The sequence below is a fragment of the Carcharodon carcharias genome, chromosome 6 (genome assembly GCF_017639515.1).
Source record: "Carcharodon carcharias isolate sCarCar2 chromosome 6, sCarCar2.pri, whole genome shotgun sequence".
Classification (NCBI taxonomy): Eukaryota; Metazoa; Chordata; class Chondrichthyes; order Lamniformes; family Lamnidae; genus Carcharodon; species Carcharodon carcharias.
Genome location: NC_054472.1, coordinates 46,245,098 through 46,270,277, shown reverse-complemented (window position 1 = coordinate 46,270,277; position 25,180 = coordinate 46,245,098). Strand labels below are relative to the sequence as shown.

Sequence of the window (25,180 nt, the reverse complement as noted above, 5' to 3'; positions counted from 1 at the left end):
GCCTTGTTGCTGTTTTTCCCTTACTTTTTAACTTACTGTACCACTTGCTTTTCATTCCTCCTATCCTATTTTTATCTGTTATTTTGTTGTGATTTCCTTTTTTATTGAACTAGAAGTGTGTGGATACCTTATACATGGACCTTCTAAAGGCCTTTGATAAGTTACCATATTGCAGCCTCTTAAGTAAGGTCAGATAATACTGACTCAGAGAACAAGCAGCAGAATGCATGGCAAACTGGCTACAAAAGAGAAAACAGGGTATTGGTTAAAGGCAGTTACTCATACTCCATAGAAGGTGAGAACGTGTTCCACAGGGATCAATGATCACTGTTACTCACTATCTGCATAAATGATTTGGATGCCGGAATTAGAGGTACAATGTCAATACTTGTCAATGACATCAAGTTGAGGGGTATAGTTAATACTGAGGAAAACCATGACAAATTACAAAAATACATTAACAAACTTGCAGCATGGATGTATAAATAGCAAATATTTCAATGTAGATAAATGTGAGATGGTATATTTTGGTTGCTGAAAAAAGGAAATCATCTACTCCTTGGGAAATAATAGCCTATATGTGGTCGAGGTGCAAAGGGGTCGAGCAATACAGGTTCACAAATCATTAAATGTAGCAATGAGTTTCACAAAACCCAGGAAAAGTAGAAAAGAAGCACTTCAGTCAGTTCATACAATTGAATCACACAACAGGGAAGGAGGACTTTTGGCCCATTGTGCCTTTGCCGGGTCTCTGAAACAACTATCATTGTCCCATTCCCTTGTTCTTTCACCATAGTCCTGTAAATTTTTCCTTTTTAAGTAGCGATTCAATTCCTATTTGAATATTTCTACAGGAGTAGAATTCAAAAGCAGAGAAGTTGTGCTAGACTTGTGTCGAAGCTTAGTTAAACCCACACTTAGAGTATCACGCACAGGTCTCTATATTACAGAAAGATATTGAAACACTGAAGAAAGTGCAAAAATGATTTACAAGGATGATTCCAGAAAAGACTGGATGCAACTATCAGAAAAAACCGAACAGACAAAGGCACTCTGTGGAAAAGAGAAGACTGAGAGACTGATAGAGTTCTTCACTATTTTGAATAGATTTGATGGGGTAGATGGAGAGGATAGTTCCACTCATGAGGCAGTCCATAAACAAAGGCCATAAATATTGGATAGGCACCAAGAAATGTAATAAGGAATTCATGAGAAACTTCTTTACTCAGAGAGTAGTGGAAGTGTGGAGCTCACTACCATGTGGAATGGTTGAAGTAAACAGTGTATATGCATTTAAAGGTAAGTACATGAGAGAGAAAGGAATGAGGATTTGTTGATAGGGTGAGATGAAGTATGGTGGAAGGAATCTTATGTGGAGCATAACCACTGGCATATAAACCTGTTGTGTCAAATGGCCTATTTTATGCTATGAAATTTTATGAATTTTTATGTTACTTTTAACACTATTTATGGTCTCTGCTTTGCTTTCATCATTTTAATCTCATCTAATTTCTACCATGATTACCATTTCAAAAAAAGGATGTTAGTCCTTCTCAAGGGGGCTAGTTGGCTCAGTTGGCTGGACGGCTTGTGTGGGTCAGATTAGCGCCAACAGCAGGGGGTTCGATCCCCGTTCCAGCTGGGGTGGATTTGGGACCTGCCTCCTTGTCCTACCTCTGGCAGATGTCGTGGTGCTGTGGGTCAGACCTGAGAAGAGAACTGAGGAGGAAGAAGAAGCACTTCAACAACAACTCCTGTGTGATTCTGGCTGAGTGGTTTATTCAATAACAAGTTTTGGTGTAAATTGGTTCAATGGTTCTCTAATACAACCATCTTCAGATTACATTAAATTACCAGCTAGTAATACACCTGGTTCCTAAGGCCTAGAGTGATTAGTCCTGGCTTTCTAGGCTGCCTGCCCAGCTGTGGACTTCAGATCATTCCAAGAATTCTAAATTCTGGATGGAAGATGCTTCATCCTGACACTATTTGACTGCCTTGGGCTGCATGTATGCACCCTTTGGATTGTATAGGTGCTCCTTTTTAGCTGTTCCTCATGGTCTTGTATGTTAGCTGCCTCAGCAGTCTTTCAGTGCTATCAGTTACTTTGGTTTGTAGGTATCTCAGCAACTACATCCTTACCTAGGTGCTTATTTCTTTTGACTTGGGTGTTATCATAATTTTGAAACTTCAGCATTCTCTGACTTTTAACTTTGACACCCACTTTTTGTTCATATACAGAAGCAAGACTCAACTTCCCCTCCTATCATGCTGAGGTGTCTGGAGTTAAGCGGTGACCATTTAGTTTGAAATCATACTAACAAAATATCCTAACTTTTATCTTTAAGCTATTTTCTTTCATTTTTATTTCTGCCTGAGCCACCCTCATTCATAGGGCAGCTGCAGCTGAAGAGCTAGTACCATCACAGACATGGCAGGTTGAATGGCCTTGCTCTGTACTGCAATTTCTATCTATCTGATTTCTTTTGAGGTATAAGCAGGAGGATCGTCAATCACTGGGACTAGTGCAAATAGCAAAACTGGCCATTTAGCTGCTGTCTGCAAACAGCCTCCAGAATATGTGAGTGCCATGACTGGTTCAAAAAAATAAATGCAAAAAACCAGAAATAATCCCTTACTCTACTTGCCACAGGAATTCAAGCAGTGAGTGTGGCTACTTGAAATTACTAGCGAGAATGAAGAATCCTCTGTTACAGGAAGAATAGAGCTTTATGCTGGCAGAGATGTGGGGGAGGGGTGATATTCAGCCAATGCTCCATGTAGCAGTTGAAGAACAGCATAAAAAGGCTTTCTCTTCATCACCAACCCCCCCCACCCCCACCCGACTCATCCCAATTTATAATAATTGCCTTTCCTTTAATGGCTATTAAATAAATTACACTTGGACACAAATTAGGAAACTCTATAATTGTGCTCCTGTCTGGAGGGATGACCTTTATCTTAATGTAGTACCTGTGTAGTTCTGAATGCCCCTTCATCTTATCAGAAACATGCTGCAGGAAACAGCTGGAAAATATAAAGGTTGCTAGAAGAAAAACAAAACACAATCCTGTTAAATTAGAGGAATTATGATTAAAACAAAAACATGGGAACATGAGACCTTTGATTTTATGAAAACTGTCATTTTACTGTTCTCCCTTGTGGCCATTGCGCTCACCTCAAAGCCGTCAGTGTAAGGAAATTACTCCGAAATTACACCATGGAAACAGTCATTTGGCCCAAACAGTTTGCTTCACAAGGGCAGTGCTCACCCTTTTTGCATATAGGAATAGAGGAACAGAGGAACAGAAATAGGCCGCTTAGCCACATGAGCCTTTCTGCAATTTAGTGAGATCTTGGTTGATTTGTGATTTAACTCCATACATTCAATTTTGCCCCATGCTCCTTACTAGCTCTGGCTGATGGAAATCATTGAATAAAGCCCAACTGCCTTTTGCAGAAGACAGTTCCAAACAAACTTCTTCCACTCTTTACAGCCGATTCCTAATTTTATCCCTGCAAGGTCTGGCTCTAATTTTTAAGCAATATTTTGTAGCCCTAGACTTGCCAGCCAGTGGAAATAGGCTGTAAAGCATAGGGGAAGAGATTGAAAGGAGATGCCAATCTGTAATGCAGGGAAGGATCTGAAAAAATATTTAAAGTCTGATAAAGCGATGTTAGAGGGGTCACGGAGCCTAGGAATATTCAGCTAAGTGATGAATTTATTTCAAAATTACCTAAATTGAGGATACTAACATTGGATGGTTCTGAATTTTCATTATATTAAAGTCTGACACATGTAAGTAATAAGTGTTAAGCAAAGAATAAAATGAACGAATAAGCAAAAACAAGGAATGGAGCAGAGTAAAAGGATGAGAACTGGAGCAGCTTAAAAAGGAGTCCCTAATTTTAATTTAACTTTAATTGATTAATTAAGTAAATAAAACTAAGTTCAATCGGGTTGGCAGAGAAGAATTGGGGGTGGAATTTTCCATTCCAGAGACCAGGTGCGGTGGCGGAAGCAAAAGTTGGAATGCGACTTGTTGGAGAGAAGGACAGCCACAAGGAGCAAGTGGAAATTTTGAGGCAGGGCAGGCATAGGTCAGCTCATAGGCTGCAATGTCTGGATGCCATATTTAAATGGTACCCATCAGCCATTCACTCTTCCAATCTGCTCCTTGACTCCCCTGGCTGCCCTGTCTCAGTCTCAGCCCTCCCCTGTGTCCAGCCTTGGTGCAGTGCGTGTGACAGGCAGCTTATATCTCAGAGTTCGGTGTGAAAGGAAGCAAAAGCAGCGTCTACTGACCTGAAAGTCCAGGAAAAAATCTCCCTCGCCAGGTGTACTCCACTTACGTACAGTCGTGAAATGTTGGCAAAATTTGGAGGGGGCACAAGATTCCGGTGTGTTGGGTTTTTGTTGAGCATTCATAAGATGAAAATGGGGTTCCCGACATAGATCAGTGGGACATTTGACCTTTAAACCGCCATGAAAGTTTGAAGAACAAGATTGCAAACTACTTGCCTAATGTCGGGAAACTAATTTTTGGACCCCAACCAACTCTTGCTCCGCTGCGCGCCTCAATTTCCGTTGCTGACAGGAGTGGAAAATTCTGCACTTGAGGCCCTTCCTCACTGCCCCACAAAGCATCACTGTGACTGCTCTGCCCCCTTCAAAGTGGACCGACCACGGTTGCCTCCGCCTCAAGACACCTCCTCCTACACTCTACTGTCACCACCCAGTCTTCTCACCCAGTGCCACTAACTCTAACACTGCGTGTGGACCCACCAAGATGCACATATCAAATATCTACAATCCATATTTATAATTTGGATGAAGGCACCGAGTGCATTGTAGTCAAATTTGCTGATGATACAATGGTAGCTAGGAAAGCAAGTTGTGAGGAGGACACAAATAATCCTCAAAAGGTTAAGTGAGTGGGCAAAAATTTAGCAGCTAGAGTATAAGGTGGGAAAATGTGAGTTTGTCCACTTCGGGGGAAGAATAGAAAAGCAGAATATTATTGAAATGGAGAGAAACTGCAGAATGCTGCGATACAGAAGGATTTGAGTGTCCTCATACTTGAAATGCAAAACTTAAGCATGCAGATGCAGCAATTAATTAGGAAGCCAAATGGAATATTGACCTTTATTGCAAGGGCATGAAGTATAAAAGTAGGAAAGTCTTACTACTACTGTATAGGGCATTGGTGAGACCTCACCTGGAGTACTGTGTACAGTTTTGGTTTCCTTACTTAGAGAGGGATATATTTGCATTGGAGGCAGTTCAGCGAAGGTTCACTGGGTTAATTCCTGGGATGAAGGGGTTTTCATAATGAGGAAATGTTGAGCAAATTGGGTGTATACTCATTTGGAGTTTAGAAGGATGGGAGGTAACCTTATTGAAATATATAAGATTCTGAGAGGCTTGATAGGGTAGATGCTGAAAGAATGTATTGCCTTATGGGGGAATCTAGAACAAGGTGGCACAGTTTCAAATTACGGGGTCTCCCATTTAAGGAGAGGAGAAAGAACATCTCTCAGAGGGTTATTAATCTTTGGAATTCTCTACGCCAGAGAGCAGTGGAGGCATGGTGATTGAATATATTGAAAGCTAGGCAGATTTTTGATCTCAAGGGAGTCGAGGATATTATGGTCAGGCAGGAAAGTGGAGTTTAGGCTACAGTCAGAGCAGCCAGAATATTTTTGAATGGCGGGGAAGGCTTGAGAGGCTAAATGGCCCCTTCCTGCTCCTTAATTCTTATGTTAGAATTGAAGAAAGTTCAGCGGGTGTAGGCAAACCAGAACTTTGTTTAGCCATAGCCTTTGACTTCTGAACCTTTGTATTCTAGTCCTCTATATATAGAGGCCAGCATTCCATTAGCAATTTTTATTATTTTCTGTATCTGTTTATGCTATTTTGACCTATGTCCATAGACCACCAGGTCTCTTTAACCTCCACTGCTTCTAGCTTTTTCCTATTTACAAAGTACTCTGATCTATCCCTTTTAAGTCCAAATTGAACAATCTCACAATTGCTGACATTGAAATCCATTTGCCACAGTTTTGCCATTCACTAATCTTTTATCTCTTTATAATTTTATGCTTCCATCTACACTACTCATTTGCAAATTTGAATATGTGTCCAATCATCTAAATTGTTATTGATTACTTTGAATAGTTGAGGCCCCAACACAGATTTCTATTAGTCACATCCTGCCAATGAGAGTGGCTGGCCATTATTCCTACTCTCTGTCTCCTGCACCTCAGCCAATCTCGTAACCAGGTCAGTGATTTTCTGTCAACACCATGAGTTTCACTTTGACTACCATTCCCTTTTGAATGACTTTATCAAATGCCTTTTGGAAATCCATATAAATAATACCTCATGGGGTGCAGGGCACCTGGACAGCCTGTGCTATCCCTTCCCTCCCATGAGAGGAAATGGCTTTAGGGTGAAAGGGGAAAGGTTTAGGGGGAACTTCTTCACTCAGTGGTGGGAGTGTGGAACGAGCTGCCATCTGATGTGGTAAATGCGGGCTCACTCTTAAGTTTTAAGAATAAATTGGTTAGATACATGGATGGGAGCGGTCTGGAGGGTTATGGACTGGGCGCAGGACAATGGGACTAGTGGAATAATATTTCGGCCCAGATTAGAAGGGCCGAATGGCTGTAGTGTTCTATGGTTCTTCTACCTTTGCCTGGCCACCACTCCACCTTAACTCACTAACCCTTCCTGCCTTGGTCATCTCCCAGGCAACTTGTTCGGTCTTGAGTGTGGACTGGCATTTACAGACACTCCTCAAAGAGGACAATGCAGTGGCAACTCATCGTTGAACATGGAAGAAATCTACCCCCACCCCGCAGGTGCACATCACTTATGTGCAGAAGCGAATGTGACAGTTTTAATTTCCTGCTGGTGGTGGACTTAATTTGGAGAGGGAGTTTAATTCTGGCAAGGTGGCCTTTTACTGAGCATGCAAGACATGCTGATGCATACAAAAGGACTTCCTGACATTGTTCATTGGGAAACTCCCTAGAATATAAATTGCTAAAGTTCATCCTGCCGTTGGGAACTGATTTTTGACCTCCCGCCAAATTAAGATCCCCCACCTGTCAAGCTTCCTGCTGCTGGCAGGACCGGAAGATTCTGCCCCTGGTAACAGACCTGAGTGCTGAAGGCCTAGGTTTCAACCTTCCACAGAAAACCTGCACAATCCTAGATGGGTCAGGGAAGCTGTGGCCACTTGTTGCACAAGAGGAACATGAGGAATAGCTCAAATTATGACTGTGGCCATCCTAGTCAGACCATCAACATATGAACAAACAATTAGGAGCAGAAGTAGGCCATTTGGCCCCTCAAGCCTGTATAGCCATATGATAAGATCATGGCTGATCTGATTGTGGCCTGAACTGCACTTGAAATGGTCATTGCCTGGCACTTGTATGAGGCGAATGTAACTTACTACCTATCAGCCCAAGCCTGAATGTTGTCCAGGTCTCGCTGCATTTGGACACAGACTGCTTCAGTATCAGAGGAGTCACGAATGGTGTTGAACATTGTGCAATCATCAATCTTCTGACCTGATTGAAGGGAAAGTCATTAATGAAGCAGCTGAGATCACTTCTCATTCTCTGGCCCTATAATAAAACTGGAAAGGTGGCTCAAGCATGGCTTGCAAAAGAAATTAGGGGTAGTATTAGATCCAAAGAGGAGACATATAAAGTTGCCAGGAACAGCAGCAAGCCTGAGGATTGGGAGCAGTTTAGAATTCAGCAAAAATGACAAAAAGATTGACCAAGAAGGGAAAAATGGAATATGAGAGTAAACTTGCAGGGAACATAAAAACTGTCTGTAAAATCTTCTATAAATATGTGAAGAGAAAAAGATTAGCAAAGACAAATGTAGGTGCCTTACAGTCAGAAACTTGGGAAATTATAATGGGGAACAAAGAAATGGTAGAAGGATTGAACATATTTTGGTTCTGTCTTCACAAAAGAGGACACAAATAATTTCCCAGAAATGTTTGTGAGAGGGAGGAATTGAAGAAACTCAGTATTAGTAAAAAAATGGTGCTAGAGAAATTAATGGGGTTAAAGGCTGAAAAATCCCCAGGACCTGATTATCTACCCAGAGTACTAAAAGAAGTGGCCCTGGAAATATTGGATGCACTGGCAGTCATCTTCCAAAATTCTATTGACTCTGGAGCAGTTCCTACAGATTGGAGCGTGGCAAATAAAAAAAGGAGGGAGAGAAAAAACAGAGAATTATAGACCAGTTAGCCTAACATCAGTAGTGGGGAATTGCTAGCGGGGAATTAGAGTTTATTATAAAAGACCTGGTAACAGAACACTTGGAAAGCATTAATGGGATTAGACAAAGTCAGCATGGATTTATGAAAGGGAATCATGCTTAACTAATCTACTGGAGTTTTTTGAGGATGTAACTAGCAGAATAGATAAGGGAGAATCCAGTGGATATGGTGTATTTAGATTTCAAGAAGGCTTTTGATAAGGTCCCACGTAAGAGGCTATTGGACAAAACTAAAGCACATGGGATCAGGGATAATATACTGGCATGGATTGAGAATTGGTTGACAGACTGGAAACAGAGATTGAGAATAAATGGGTCTTTTTCTGGATGGCAGGTGGTGACTAGTGGTGTACAGCAGGGATCAATGCTTGGGCCCTAACTATTCACGATATTTTTAAATGACTTGGATGAGGAAACCAAATGCAATATTTTCAAATTTGCTGATGACACAAAACTGAGCGGCGTTGTGAGGAGGCTGCAAGGTGGCTTCAGGGTGACTTAGACAAGTATGCATGAGCAAACACATGGCAGATGCAGTATAACATGGATAAATGTGAAGTTATACGCTTTGGTGTGAAAAACAGGAAGGCAGAGTATTATTTAAATAGTGATAGATTGGGAAATGTTGATGTACAAAGGGACCTGGGTGTCCTTGTACACCAATCACTGAAAGCAAGCATGCAGATGCAGCAAGCAATTAGGAAGGCAAATGGTATGTTGGCCTTCGTTGCAAGAGGATTTGAGTTCAGAAGTAGGGATGCAGTTATACAAGGTCTTGGTGAGACCACACCTGGAGTATCACATACAGTTTTGTTCTCCCTTCCTAAGAAAGGATATACTTACCATAGAGGGAATGCAGCAAAGGTTCACTAGGCTGGTAGCGTGGATGGCAGGGCTGTTATATGAGGAGAGATTGGTTTTACTGGGCATGTATTCACTTGAACTTAAAAATTGATAATTTCTTGGATATTAGGGGAATCAAGGGGTATGGAGAGAAAGTGAGAACATGGCATTGAGATAGAGGATCAACCATGATCATACTGAATGGCCTACTCCTCCTAGTTTCTATGTTTCTAAATTCCATTGGATGATACAGGCCCAATCTATCCAACCTTTCCTTATAAGATAACACCCCCGCCCTCCAATCCCAGGTATCAGTTGAGTGAAACTTCTCTGAACTACTTCTGACGTGATTATATCCTTTTTCAAATAAGGAGACCAAAGTTGTAGATAGTATTCCAGTTGTGATCTCACCAGCACCCTGTCCGACTGGAGCAAAACTTCCCTTTTATATTCAATACCCCTTACAATAAACAACAACATTCCATTTGCCTTCCTAATCAATTGCTATAACCTTTATGCTAACTCATTTGTGATTCAGGTACTGGGATATCCAGATCTCTCTGTACCACAGAGTTCTGCAATCTCTTCTACATTTAAATAGTATACTGCTTTTCTACTCTTCCTGCAATTTTCCCATGTTATACGCCATCTGCCAAAGTTTTGCCCACTCACTTAACCTATCTATACCTCTTTGCAGACTCGCTACGTTGTTTTAACAAATTCCTACCTATTTTTGTGTCATCAGCAAATTTAGCAATCATACATTCGGTCCTTTTGTCCAAGTCATTGATATAGATTGCCAACCTAGAGTTGACTGATTTAATCCTACTCTCTGCTTTGTTAGCTAACCAGCCCTCTATTCATGCTAATATGTTGCCCCCTACATCATAAGCTCTTAATTTTGTGTCGTAACCTTTGATGTGGCACCTTATTAAATGCCTTTTGGAAATCCACAAATACCACATCTTTATCGACATTGCTTGTTACTTCCCCAAGAATTCTAATAAATTAGTCAAAAATGATTACCCTTTCACAAAGCCAAGGTGACTCTGCCTGATTGCAGTAAGAATTTCTAAGTGCGCTGCTATAATCTCCTTAATAATAGATTCCAGCATTTGCCTTATGACAGACGTTAGGCTTGTAGTTTCCTATTTTCTATCTGCCTCCTTTCTTGAATGAAGGTGCTGCAATCGCTATTTTTCAATCTGATGGGACCTTTCCAGAACTGAGGGAGCTTTGGAAAATTACAACCAATGTATCTACTATCTCCACAGCCACTTCTTTTAAGACCCTAGCATGAATTTTATCTAGTCCAGGGGACTAGTTTGCCTTTAGTTCTAATAGTTTGCTCAGTACCCTTTCCTTGGTGATTGTAATTGTTTTCAGTTCCTCCCTCTCTTTCACCTCTTTATTTACAAGTAATTTATTTGTGTCTCCTACAGTGAAGCTAGACACAAAATATCTGTTGAACACTTCCACAATTTCCTTATTTCCCATTATTAATTCTGCAGACTCACTCTCCAGAGGATCAGTGCTCACTTTAGTTACCCTTTTACTTTTTACACACTTGTAGAAACACTTGCTATCTGTTTTTATATTTCTAGTTAGCTTTTTCTCATAGGCCTGGATTTTTAGGATGGTGGGGTTCCCCCCCCTCCTCCAAAGAGTCAGCGGCGGATGCATCACTGCTGATACTGCCTGCCCCGCAGCCATTTAACACTCTAATGAGTGTTAATTGGCTGGGAATGGGACTTCCATCCCTCAGTTAGGGGAAAGTCCCACCTTAGAGAGTGGCTGGCAGTTCTCTAGGCATAGAAGGTGCAGTGGACAGGAAGCCGTCTGCAGAGTTTTAGATTCGGAAGTGCGGGACCAGGTGAATGTGGAGAGGTCTCAGGGCGGTGAGGGGAGGCGAGGCAAGGTCCGGGGGGCGGTGGAGGATTAGTGGAGAAGCCACAGATGGGGAAGGAGCACCCATGTGGACCAGAACATTGGTGGGGGGGGTGCTGTAAGTGAGTTTCTGCCCTGAGAGATACATTCCTGGTGGCAGCACAACCATTCACGCTGAACCCGTTGAATGGGCTGTTAAACTCAACATCAAACTAACTGCTTCCCCAGCCATATGAATAAAATGAAAAAATGTTACACAAATTACAGACTGATACACTCAGTCCCAATTATTCACATTACACAGGAGTCAGCATTATATTTCTTACAATAGTTAGAACAAGCTCTCCTTGACTTGCCATTTTCTCCTGATTTTACAAAATAAGCATCATTTCAGAAGGGTAGCATAAAAGCACAGCTAACAGACTGGTCAAAATCTTATAACATTGAATATGCATGAAGAAAATCTGTCCCAAGAACCTAAAACTCACTGTTTAGCAATCCACTCTTAAGACTGTAGCAACTTGATGCATTTAATTTTATTTTCTTATTGAAAATGTATATTACTGTAAAGAAATTAAAATGAATTATGATGAATTGATATCCTTTCCCTACATAATCTATGAGATTGTGATATTGGAGCCTGCTTGGATTGGCCATTATATCTGCATTTGTTTTGCTGCTTGACTTGGTGACACACTTTCTCCCCCTTTCCCTATCTGCCAACTTCTCAACATCTCTCTCCCTCTCTCTCTCCCACCCACCCCTCACTCCCATTCCCTCTCAGCTCCTCTGCTAGTTCATCTGTATGCCTTTCTCTTTTGCTCCTCTCTCCTCTTGTCTCCTGTTCTCCCATTTTCTGTTTTGTCCCATCCCTGTTTGTCTCTTAATCTCTCTTGTTAATCCTTTTCTTTTCCTTTATCTCTGACAGTGTTTCTCTCTATTTCTTGTGTTTTTCAGTTCTTTCTTCAGCAGCAATCACTAATGTGTTCTTTCAGTTTGGCCTGTGGGAGCTTTTAATCTGCACGATTTTTTTTGTGGATGCTTATTCTGAAACCCATGTGTTACATAAACTCTGTATCCAACATACCATTACCCCTCAGCCAAACATGATTCAAAGCCCTGCCCATGGATTGACTATAGGAATACAAGCTGACGAACAGTCAGTCACTGTGTGGTGAATACTAGAAAAAAGATGTGAGTGAAATAATACAAGCTGCATCTGTGGGTTATCAAAAATATGTCCAAACACATTGCAAACATAGAATTCTCTGTGTGACTTTTTTACTCTATATTATTGCAAACAGGTGGTGATTCTATTGAGGTTAATTATCAGCAGAATCTCATTATCTTTGATGCTGCTGTATAACTAGATTGTCCTTGTTTAGTCCCCCTGAATGCTGGACTGTTGTTCAAGCACATATGCTGTAATCACTTTACTAACTAATACTTAATTCATTGCTTCATTGCAGAATTGATTTACAATCTGACAGCAGATGCAGTGAAGAAAGGGAAAGGTCTGCAGGCCAGAGTTTACATTTATGCCAATGAACCAATGAGCCAGGTCGTGGAGAAAATTGAGCTGTCCTCCAGGAAAGAGAGTTGCAAGCACTACTTCGTCATTGTCAAGGTCAGTCCACTACGTCACCTCAAGAGATAAAATCTGTCTTTAAAGATCTGTTTGCAAATCTCTTCTCAGTTGATTTTGTTTTCTTTACTGGTGAAAATAAGGATTGGGTTGTGTGAAACAGGAGACTGAATTTTTAAATGGCCACAGAGACCAGCTTAGAGCTGGATGGTTCCATAATTTCTCGGCACTGGCTAACATGCCAGTTTGTCGGCATGTTCCTGCCTATGGGCCTTTTTAGAAATGGTTGGTTGGGAAGCAGGGGGAGTCAGGGGGTGGCAGGAGCAGGGCGTAACTACCTCTCACAAGCAGTGCGTAACCAATTAAGGACCTGAAGTGATCTATAAGGACACATTGAAGAAGTCATCTGGCCCCTCCGCTGAGGTCAAATCCCGGCTGATGAATGCAGGCGGCTTCCCAGCATCAGACTAGGGTGATTGCTCCTTATAGCAATATAACATTCTTACCCCACCCCTCCGAGTACACCCGTGTCCATGACCAAGGTGACCACAGCTGTAGCCACAGGGCTGCCTGAGGACAGATTCCCCCTCTACAGTAGCAGTCTTGCAGCTGTAGCCAATTTTATTTTTGCATGTTCAATAAGTCTTCAGCGGGCACCTGCATCTTGAGATGCCCCTCTCTTCTAGCTACTTGGGAATCTCCAACCTCTAATTGAGAGGCTGTTGATCTGTCATTGTCGGAGGGTTTCAATTGGCCTCCAGTCTCCTGCCATTCTTAATTAGATGGCAAGCATATACCCTGATCACTAATTGGGCAGCTGGTCAAATAACACGTTGGCATCTGTTGCTGAATTAGTACCCGGGTGTTTCACCTGACCTCAGAGTCCTGACCCCAGAACGAGAATTGAACTCTGAATGTTAGAAGATAAAAAGTTAGGCTGATACTGTAGCACAGTACTGTGAGAGTAAAAACAAAAACAGAATTACCTGGAAAAACTCAGCAGGTCTGGCAGCATCGGCGGAGAAGAAAAGAGTTGATGTTTCGAGTCTTCATGACCCTTCGACAGAACTTGAGTTCGAGTCCAAGAAAGAGTTGAGAGTAATGCAGGTTGGAGATGCTATCTTTCAGATGAGACGTTAAACCTTGTCTGCCCTATTAGGTGGGCATAAATATTCCATGGCACTATCTGGAGAAGAGTAGGGGAGTCCTGATAATTTTTACCCTACAACCAACAGATTAATTGGCCAGGTGTGTCTTGCTGTTTGTGGAACTTTGGTGAACTTTTCTGCATTACAAGAGTGAATGCACTTCAAAAAATATTTCGTTGGCTGTGATGCACTTGGGAGGTCCGAGGTTTCTGTAAGATGCTACACAAATGCATTACTGATCAATGCTACCCAACTCTCTGCAGAATCAGGAAATTGATAATTCCTTGTATGAAACTTAAACACTTATATTCACTATCCTTGGCGACAGTCTATTGTATAACTGAAACTGTTAAATTTTATTCAGTTTGTTTTTCTTGTCCAGTCGTGACCTAGAGCTCCCTTTCCTACATTGCAACAGTGACCAGAATTCAAAACAAAATCACTGGCTACAAAGTGCTTTGGAATGTCCTGAGGTTGTAAAAGGTGCTATGTAAATTCAGGTCTGACACTCTTCTTTCCTGGTTGTAGACAAAATACACAGTAATCTTTTTAAACTCTTTCTATTGTTATAGAATCATGTTCCACCATCTTAGTCTATTCTCCTTTGATAACAGATTAACAAAGAACAAAGAAAAGTACAGCATAGGAACAGGCCCTTCGGCCCTCCAAGCCTGCGCCGATCATATTGCCTGTCAAACTAAAACATTTTGCACTTCCGGGGTCTGTATCCCTCTATTCCCATCCTGTACATGTATTTGTCAAGCTGCCTCTTAAACACCATTATTGTACCTGCTTCCACCACCTCCTCTGGCAGCGAATCCCAGACACTCGCTACCCTCTGCATAAAAAACTTGCCCCGCAAATCTCCTCTAAAGTTTTCTCCTCTCACCTTAAATCTATATCCCCTAGTAATTGATTCTTCCACCCTGGGAAAAAGCTTCTGACTATCTACTCTGTCCATGCCACTCGTAATTTTGTAAACTTCTATCAAGTCCCCCCTCAATCTCCGTCGCTCTAGTGAGAACAATCTGAGTTTCTCCAATCTCTCCTCATTAAGCCCCTGAGTCATTCCTGGTGGCTGTTGTTTTGAATGTTTTCCAATGCATCTGTATTACATCTAGCTATAGCTGGACACAGTGCCAGAAATGGATAATGGGTGGTCTCAGGAATTCTTTCCAGATTGTCAATCTAACTTTCTTGGAAAGAAAGACGATTACCAATTTCCTACTTTGATCAAGTATTATTTTTCGTATATCATTAATATTAATATGTAAATAATAATTGAATTTTAGCAGTAAACTCTAGAAGACACTTTTGTCTCATTCTTGACCAAGGTAAATGTTTTTCCACGTCATGTCAGTACCATTGAAGGAAGAAGTTGCCGACAAGCATCTAACTTTTGGCCTAATACCCATTATTCCTCTGTTGTTGATGAAACATTGGTTGCTGTTGGTGAATCGGTGTTACTACAGACAAGATGTGCACACAGGTACCTGCAGGATTTCTACAAAACACTGCAGGTACTTGGTGCTGTGTTCCTATATCTTGCAGATATGACCCATAGTTCTCATTCCTAGTTCTTCCTGACCCATCAGCCCCCACCTCGCATACTGTTCCGTCCTTGCATTCATCTCCAATCTCCTTTCCTCTCCTAGGTTCTTGAAATGGTGTTGTCTTCCAAATCTGTGTCCATCTATCGTGCATCTCTGTGTTTGAACCTCTCGAGTCAGGTTTCTGCTGCTGCCACAGAATTGAAACAGCCTAAATCATAAATTGTACCATCTGTGGCTGTGACCATGGTGCACAATCCCCTTTTATCCTTCTCAAACAGTCTATGGACTTTTACACTTGTTAGCCAAACCGCCATTCATCAACACCTCTTGTTTATTGTCCTCTCACTCTTACCTATCCAGTTAACCTTTAACCTCCTTCAAAGGCTTCTCAGCCCACCCCCACACAGTTGTCTCTGGAAAAATAATCTGTGAAGCCATTGATTTTGGACCCTGCCACAAACTCAATTCCCTTACCATTGATACAATTCCTCTTCTGGGCTACTGTCAGGCTTAAAAAGGTTGTTCGCAACTTTAGCATCCCATCTGACCATAAGCTGAGCTGTTGACTCTATATCCACTCTATCACCAAGACTGACCACTGCCATCTCCATAATATTGCCCATTTCTGCATCAACTCTGGTCATCTGCTGCTGAAACCCTCATCTTTGCTCTTGTTACTTCCAGACTCAAATAATTCAATAATCACCTGACTGGCCTCCTAATTTCCACTCTCCATAAATTTGAGCACATCCTAAACTCTGTTGCAATATCTTAACCCACACCAATTACCATTCACCCGTCACCTCTGTGCTCACTGGCCTACATTGGCTCTCGGGCCACCAACATCTCAGTTTATAAACTCCCATACTTCTGTTCAAATTGCCCTGTGGCCTCATCTCTCCTTTTCTCTGTAACCTCCTCTAACTGTCTGAGGATTCTGTGTTCCACCGACGTTAGCCTCTTGTGCATCCCCCACTTCCTTGGCCTCACCATTAGTGGCCATGCCTTCAACCTTCATGGCCCAAGCTCTAGGATTTCTTGTCTACACATTTTAGTTTTTCCCATCTCTTTATTCAGCTTCACACCACTCTTTAAAATCTACCACTTTGACCAAACATTTGATCACATGATCAATTTTTGTCTGATTTTGCACCTGTGAAACATATGGGACACTATCCCAGTTGCTGTTGTACATATTTTAATTCCCTTTTAATCAAGTTCTGATACTCTACCTGTAATTTATATTGCATTGTACAATTATGTATGAGTTAGCAATTAGTTATGCTTATGAAAGCGTACAACTTTAATTTTTTAATTTCCGAAAGGATTTAAATTTACATAGCATTTTTCAGAAACTTAAGGCATCCCAAAGTAACTTACAGCCAGTGAAGAACTTTTTGAAATGTAGTCACTGTTTTAATGCAGGGAAACATGAAAGCTAAATTCTGTTCAGCAAAGTATCACTAACAGCAATAATAGCTGCTCATATATTTTGTTTTACTGATATTGGTTTAAGGAAGATGTTGGTCAGGGCATTGCTCTTCTTTGAATAGGTCCGTGGGAAATTTATGTCTAACTGAGGGGGTGAACCGGTTCTTAGTTTAATATCCCAGGCAAAAACACAGACAGTACAGCATTTCCCTGGTACTGCACTGAAGTGGCAGCTTACATACATGCGCAAGTTTTTGGCATGGGCACTGGAACATACAACTTTCTGACTTGGACACAGGCACACATATTTGCTAGACTTTCTTTAGAAGGATTTGGACTCACTACTGCAGGATCTGATGATAGTAGAAAGAATAAGGAGAGGTAAAATGATCTAACTGATACAATGTTAAAGGTGATGTAGTAACAGACAGATCTGGGGTGTTTGCACACAAATCTTTGAAGGTAGCAGGACAAGTTGCGAAGGCTTTTAAGAAAGCGTATGGAATCCTTAGTTTGAAGAACAGTATACAGTAACAAGGAAGTTATGCTAAATCTTTATAAAACACTAGTTAGGCCTTAGTTTGTGTATTGTGTTTAATTCTGTGCACCACACTTTAGGAAAGATGTCAAGGCCATCTAGATGGCAGGAAAAAGAGATTAGCTAGAATGGTACGCAGGATGAGGAACTTCAGTTATGTGGAGAGATTGGCAAAGTTGAGGTCATTCTCCTTGAAGCAGAGGAGGTTAAGAGGGGATTTGATAGAGGTGCTCAAAATAATGGTTTGATAGAATAAATAAAGAGAAATTGTTTTTAGTGGTGGATGTGTCAGTCACCAGAAGACAGAGATTTAAGATAATTTACAAAGGAGTCAGAGGCGACATGAGAGAACAGTTTTTTAGAAAGTGATTGTTTGACCTGAAATGCATTGCCTGAAAGGGTAGTGGATGCAGATTCAGTAGTCACATGAAAAAGAGAATTCGATAAATACTTGAAGAAACTCCTAGATGACTTTAGGGAACAAGCAGGAGAATGCGATTAATTAGATTGTTCAACAATCAGCTGGCACAGACATGATGGACTGAAGGGCTTCCTTATGCACCGTATCATTGTATAAACAAACTACAACCAGCACTGATATAGTTCCTTTGATATTGAAAACATGTAAAGCCAAAAAATTGATATTGAGCCAAAGAAGGAACTACTAGAAATAAAAACTGAAAATGCTGGAAACATTCAGCAGATCATGCAGCATCTCTGGAAAGAGGAAGTGTTAACTTATCAGGCCAAAGATCTTCCATCAGAACTGTTGGGATTGTTGACCAAAAGCTTAGTTAAAGAGGTAGCTCTTAAGAAATACCGTTAAGGAAAAGTGAGAGGTAGAGAGGCCAAGAGTTATAGGAAGGGAATTCCAGAGCTTTGGGCCTAGACAGCTGAAGCCACAACCAACAATGGTGGGGCAAAAATGGGTATTAGTTCTTCTGACATAAAGCATTGAGTGGTGGGAATATATATCTGGAACTTTGGCACAGAGGTTAGCTTGGCCTATGTGATCTTCTGGTGATTAAAATGACCCCCTTGTTTATTTTGAGAACCTAAAAGCACAATCCATGCTCAGCAACTTCAGTTCACTATGGCTGTTCCATGAAGCTGCACCTGGAGGCAGGAAACAACATGGCTGCTCATTCTTGGCCTGTTTCTATTCTCCTATGAGTTCTCCTGGACAATGCTCCTTTCTCTCTATCCCTATTCCTGACCTACTTAGTATAAAAAACTTAAGCAGAGAAACGCTGGGTCAGGGCAGAAGATATTAAAGACTGACATATTATTGTCAGCACCTCTGTCTGTCTAGCTTAGCCAGATGCTTCAAACCTCTGAATTATTCCTTGTCTGAACAAATAATCTATTCAGAATCAGCAAAGAGGAATCATTTGATTTTTTTTCAGCGCATAAACTCCCATTTGCAATTATGAGTGTCGGTTGTTAAAGAGCCTTTGCTATTGATAATTTAGTTCTGGTCAGCAAAGTGATCTAGGAGGATATGTTGTGGGTTCAATAATGAGAGGAGCAGGTTTAGTTGTGTGCTATAACTAAAGTCTGGTTAATAATGTAATATATTAATTTTGTGGTAGCACTCTAGGTCATGAGTGCAGTCTCAATTCCATAGACTTGTGTGCATAATCTAGGCTGATTCTTCAATGCAATGCCGAGGGAGTGCTGTCTGTTAGCTGAGATGTGAGGCCCAATCTGCTATTTCCGATGGTGTTAAGAATTCCCATGGAGCTTTTTGAAAAAGAACAGAAATGTTCTGTAGGTGTCTGGCCTAAAATTTCTCCCTCAACCAACACCACAAAAACAGATTATATGGTCATTAATCTCATTGCTTTTTATGCAGCCTTGCTGTAAGCAAATCAACTGGTATATTTCCTATATCATAACAGCAGCTACACTTCAGAAGACACCTCATTGGTTATGAAGAGTTTGGGAATCTCCCAAGGTCATGTATATTTATGCAGGTTCTTTTGATCGCTGTTGGTGCCAACTGGTGCCAATTTAAAATTTAGAAATGTGGAGCAGTCTGGTGAGGCTCTGATTGGAAAGGAAGCAAGATTGGGGAGTCCCTTATTTAAAATTTAGGCTTTCTGTAGTCTATCATTATCTTGAATTTAGTAGTAAGGCCCGTAGCAAAACAGTGCTCTGAATTCAGTATTAACTCTGTTCTGCTCAAGACATGTGTAAGGACGGTAATGCAAAAAAGGTGCTGCAAAGACCGGAGAGGGATTTGTATGAAGGCAAGAAATTTGAAGTCAATGGGATGGATTTTCATGTTTTCAGTCAGGAAATTTCCCCGTGTCCCGACCCTCCCTCCCACCCGGGAGTCCTAGCCATCAGAATTTTCATCCGGCAGAGGCACAGGTAAAGGCAGGTCAGTGCTGAAGGGGCCAGGTTAAAAGACATACCCTTGTTTGCAGAGACACCTGCCCAGTTCTTCAGATCAACATGAGGTTTCCTTACCCCCTCACCTCGATCCTTTCACTCCCTACCCCCTTCTCCCTTACTCCCTTACCCCCTCATATCCCATCCACCCTTCAATTCCTCTATACCCACTCACCCAGTATCCACTATGAACAGAACTCTCAAGCTGTATAATAACATTTGGAAGTCTATGGACAGCCCATATGGCTGTCAAAATGAACAAATGTTTCCTGGATAGTCACTTAAAAGAGCCAGTTTCTTCTTCAGAAGCTCATAAATCTGTCAAAATAAATAATCTCACATTCCTTTGGACAGCTGTATAAACAAACCCTGCTGAGCAGAAACCATAAGTGCTTTGAAAAGCAGCCAAGCATTCATAATGACATTCCCCGAACAACTCTGTAACTCACTGGTGAGCCTATCAGCAGCAAACGCGGGAAAGAAACAGCCTGTGATTGGAGGAACGGCCCTATGCAGTATCTCCCATTCAAACTTACCTGTTTGACTGGGATTTTGAAACTGGCTCCGGGGGCTGCATAGAAGGGCCGTACATTGGACAAACCTGGTGTAAACAAACACTCCTGAGTAGAATCCATCAGAGCCTTCGAAGATGACCAGAAGCTCAACCATCTGTCATATTTTTGAAACAGCCAAGCAGTTGGCTGAGCTGAACATCAAGGACAAAATGAAAGCAATGGGGAAATTTCACACAATCAGATCTGGATTTCAAACTTTCAAAATTGTACAATGTAAATTAGTACTTTATGCAGTGGATAACTAGTACATCTGAAGACTTTTCCACTTTCACAATGCTCTTCTTTCCCTTGACAACTTGCCAGTTGTCAGAAGTAACAATCTGGTAACCACATTATTTAGTGGACACTGGCCTTTTCAAAGCAAACCACAATGATCAATCATTGTAGTAAAACCAGACATAACTTATATTACAGCATTTTATAATGACACGTGAAGTAGGTTACACCTTTTACACTGACCTTTCATATGGTTCCTACTCCAAACCTTGGTTCACAACATCTCTGTGCAGTTGTGATTTACATTGCTTGCCAAAACCCAGCCACCTACATCAAAATTGTAAAAGATCTGAATGCCCACTTCCACAATGGTGCCAGTGAAGTCAAGTCAGCAGCGTGACCTGTTCCCTTTCCCTGCCAATGAAAATTGCTCGTGCCGGAAATGGGGTCCGGAATCCCAGATCTGTGACCCATCCACCATTTTTAAAGTCTGCCCAATGCGCTTCTGCCAGGATGGGAAAATCCAGCCCCAATGTGTCGGGAGAGCCTGCTGAACTCACCAAGGTTAGATTTGTTGAGTGAGCAGAATTTAAATCAGGCACAGGGTGTCGGTGGCAGAGTTTTGGATGAAGGGTTTTGATAGAGTACATGAGAAAATGTTTCCACAGGCAGAAGCATTAGTAACCAAAGGACACAAATTTAAATTAATTTTAATAGAGCCAGATGGGAGATGAGATTTATTTTATGCAGAGTTGTTATGCTTTGGAATATATTACCTGAAAGGGAGGGTTCAAGCAGATTGAATAATAACTTTCAAAGGGGATAAATCATAGAATGTTAGAATAGCTTAACACAGAAGGAAGTCATGCAGCCCAGTGGGTTTGCACCAGCTCTTTTGACAAATAATTCAATTAATCCCACTCCCCTGCTCTTTTCCCATAACGCAGCATTTTATTTCCTTCAAGTACTTGCCCAGTTACCTTCTGAAAACTCCTTTTGAGCCTATTTCCACCATCCTGTCAGGCTGTGCATCCCAAATTCTAACCACTCATGTAAAAAACGTTTTCCTAATGTTGTTTTGCCAAACACCTTAAATATGTGCTCTCTAGCTTTTGACCCTTCAATCCACTGGAAACAGTTTCTCTTTATTTACTCTTATGTAAACCCTTCATAATTTTAAACGCCTCTGGTAAATCACTTCTTAGCCTTCTCTGCTCTAAGGAGAGCAACCCCAGTGTCTCCAGTCTATTCATGTAACTGTAATCTCTGTTGCCTGGACCATTCTAGTTATTTTCTTCTGTGCCCTCTCCAGAGACTGCACATCCTTCCTAAAGTGTGGTATCCAGAATTGGACACAGTATTCCAGCTCAGGGCAAACTACTGTTTTTTACTGGCTTCCTGATTTTCATATTCATGCGTTTATTTAGAAAGACCAGCATCCATATGCTTTAGTGTTAGCTGTGGCTCAGTTGGTAGAACTCTTGCCTGAGTCACAAGATTCTGGATTCAAGACTTATTTCTGGACTTGAGCGCATAAAGCAAGGCTGACACTCCAGTTCAGCACTGAGGGAGGGCTGCATTGTTGGAGATGCTGTGTTTTGGATGAGATGTGAAACCAAGGCCCCATCTCTCTACTCAGGTGGATGTAAAAGACCCTGTGGCACTATTTTGAAGAGGAGGCAAGTTATTCTTGGTACCCTGGCCAATCTTTATCCCTCAATTAACATCACAAAAACAGATTGTCTGGGCATTATCACATTGCTGTTTGTAGGTGTTTGCTGTGCATAAATTAGCTCCTGCATTTCCTACATGACAACAGTTCAAAAGTACTTCACTGTAAAGCGCTTTGAGGTATCTGGTGGTCATGAAAAGTGTTATGTAAATGCAAGTCTTTTTTAAAATTAAATTAATTACTTTGTAAATTTGTCCTGACACCTTCAAAAGAATTACTCACAATTACCACCTGTCTCTTTTCTTGCACCCCTTTTAAAATTGTTCCATTTCGCTTGTATTTTCTCTCCTCATTTTTCCTACCAAAATGTATCACTTCATACTTTATTGCATCAAATTGCAACTACTATATATCTGACTATTCCACCTGCCTTTCAATAACTTTTTGAAGTACATTACTTTCTTCCTCACTGGTTTTACTGAACTTCCAAGTTTTGTGTCATCTGCAAGTTTCAAAACTGTGTACTGTACCCTTAAGTTCTGAATCCTGGGGAGCTCCATTGTATGCCTCCCTCCCTCTGAAAAACACCCATGCACCACAGCTCTTTGTTTCCTGTTCCTTAGTATCTGCTGCTGCCTATTATGCCTCATGGGCTTCAATTTTGCTTACAAGCTCGTGTGGTACTCTATCAAGTATGTTGAAAAGGAACAATTTGCAATGCTATTGGGAAAGATCAGGGGAGTGGAACTAATTGAATAACTTTTTCAAGGACAAAAATAAAAATACCTGGAAAAACTCAGCAAGTCTGCCAGCATCTGCGGAGAGGAACACAGTCAACATTTTAATTCCGTATGACTCTCGAAACGTTAACTGTGTTCCTCTCCGCAGATGCTGTCAGACCTGCTGAGTTTTTCCAGGTATTTTTAGTTTTGTTTTTGTTTTGGATTTCCAGCACCTGCAGTTTTTGCTTTTAACTTTTTCAAGGAGTTGGCACAAGCTGAATGACCTCCTTTTGTGTTCTATGATTCTGAGAGTTGATGAGTGAGATTTTACTGACCTCCAGATTGCAGGCAAGGGAGCTGTTGGGAAAGCTTCATTATGCAGTCCTGCTGCTGAGCCATTTTACCAGCAGTTGGATGGCATTGGCTCAGCAGTAGCCACCAAGGTTGCAAAGCTCTCTGATTGGGCTGACAGCTTAGAGAACCAACCCACTGTCCTTAGTTGGATAGTGGGCCCAGCAGCAGCCAGTTAAGAGGGCTTGGGACTTGCTTTGACCCCAACTTTAGACTTACGTCCTGCTGGTAAAATCCTAGCCAATGCTTCAGTAATAACAGCTTACATTTAAACTGAGCCATTAACATAGTAAAATGTCTCAAGGCACATGATAGGGGCATTATCAAACAAAATTTGACAATGAGTCAAATGGATGATGTTACGCAGGTAAAAGTAGATGCACGTGCTGTTGGAGAGGATATGGATATTGGCCTTCCCAATATTCAATTGGAGGAAGAATCTTTTTGTTTAATACTGGATGTTGGTTGAGCACCCTGATAAATGAGAAGCAATGAAGGGTTTGAGAGAGAGACGTGGTGATGACGTTGAACTGAGTGCTGATAAATACATGTGAAATCCTGATGAGCTTGAGAGTTTAGTGCAGAGAACATCAGAGAAATGGGGCCTGAGATGAATGGATGCAGATATTCATTTAATTATGGAAAGTAATATAAATAAAATAGTTAATAGTGTATTTGTGTGAGAAAGTTCACATTCTTGTTGTCCTATCAATCAGAGATATTGACTGGTCACCAATGGGTTGGATAGAGGGGAGCCATGCTTGAAGGGAGTGAAATTCGGAGACAATGCTACAACACTGTTGGAACAGTTCTGTGACCTGCGATTCTTTCTAACCTGGCTCCCCACTGGAACTTTATGATAGGTGAATTCATCCCATAACATTCGCGTCAAACTTGTTTGCAGTAATTTGAATGGAAATATGTTATCTCACAAATTATAAAGGGCAAGATGCAACGTTTGATTGACTAATATCTTATCTCTTTAAAGAAGAACCTAGGGATTTATTAATCACTTCCACAGAAATCCCCTTTGGTGCCACTCAGTTAGCTGGTTGTGGATTCAAGCCCAAATCCAGAATGTGAGCACATAATCTAAACTGATACTTTGGTGCACAACTGAGGGAGCACTGCACTATTGGGAGCACTGTCTCTTAGATGTAACATTATAACAAGGTTCCATCTGCCTGTTCAGGTGAATGTAAAAGATTCCATGGCAATATTCAAAGAAGAAGAAGGGAGTTCTCCTGGTGTCCTGGCTGATATCTCTCAACCAGCATTATCAAAAAGAGAGTAATTAGTCATTCATCTTATGCTGTTTGTGGTCTATCAATTGGCTGTTGCATGTGCCTGTTACAACAGTGACTCCACTTAAAGTAATTAATTGGCCATGAGGCATACTTGGATGTCCTGAAGATGTGAAAATGATAGAATAATATAAGCTCTTTGAGTCTTTTAACAGTAGCAAAAGTACATAGTTTGCTCTAGTGTTTGAAACTGGGCTTCTAGACGCAGCTAGAGAACTAATCAAAGTATAAACTGCCAAAGCTGTGTCTGGGCTTGTACTCTCAGCTCAGCTCATTGCTCTCCCGATTTGCCTGTGTTTTTGGCAAAAAAACCCACTTGACTTGCAAGGCAGTTTTGAGCATTTTTGAATAATGTGCAGATAACAAGGGTTGATGAAGGGACAGTAAGAGGAATCCTTTCCTGGAGTTGCCTGCTGCCTAACAATGGATGCATTCACGTTGACAGACTTCAGTTATACAACCGCAGATTATAATGTCTCCTACCACACAAGAGATATTTGAACAATTTGGTGGAAGTCGCTAATGAGCAGTACTTATTATCGGGCCCTTGTTGCATTGTGAGCTGTACATTTTTGCACTTCAAGTGTTGCTGTTTTGATATCTCTCTGGCGTTGTAAATTTGAAAGTTTTATTGTTTGAGAATTCCT

At 41.3% G+C, this 25,180-nt stretch overlaps 1 protein-coding gene across 1 annotated transcript in view; it reads left to right on the top strand.

Moving 5' to 3' along the window:
• The window catches only part of itga9 (integrin, alpha 9), a 570,745-nt gene that overhangs the window by 188,049 nt on the left and 357,516 nt on the right, over positions 1-25,180 (top strand). The window contains exon 15 of the mRNA XM_041190128.1: positions 12,511-12,668. Coding sequence (XP_041046062.1) covers positions 12,511-12,668 — 158 coding nt within the window. The remainder of the gene's footprint in view (positions 1-12,510; positions 12,669-25,180) is intronic.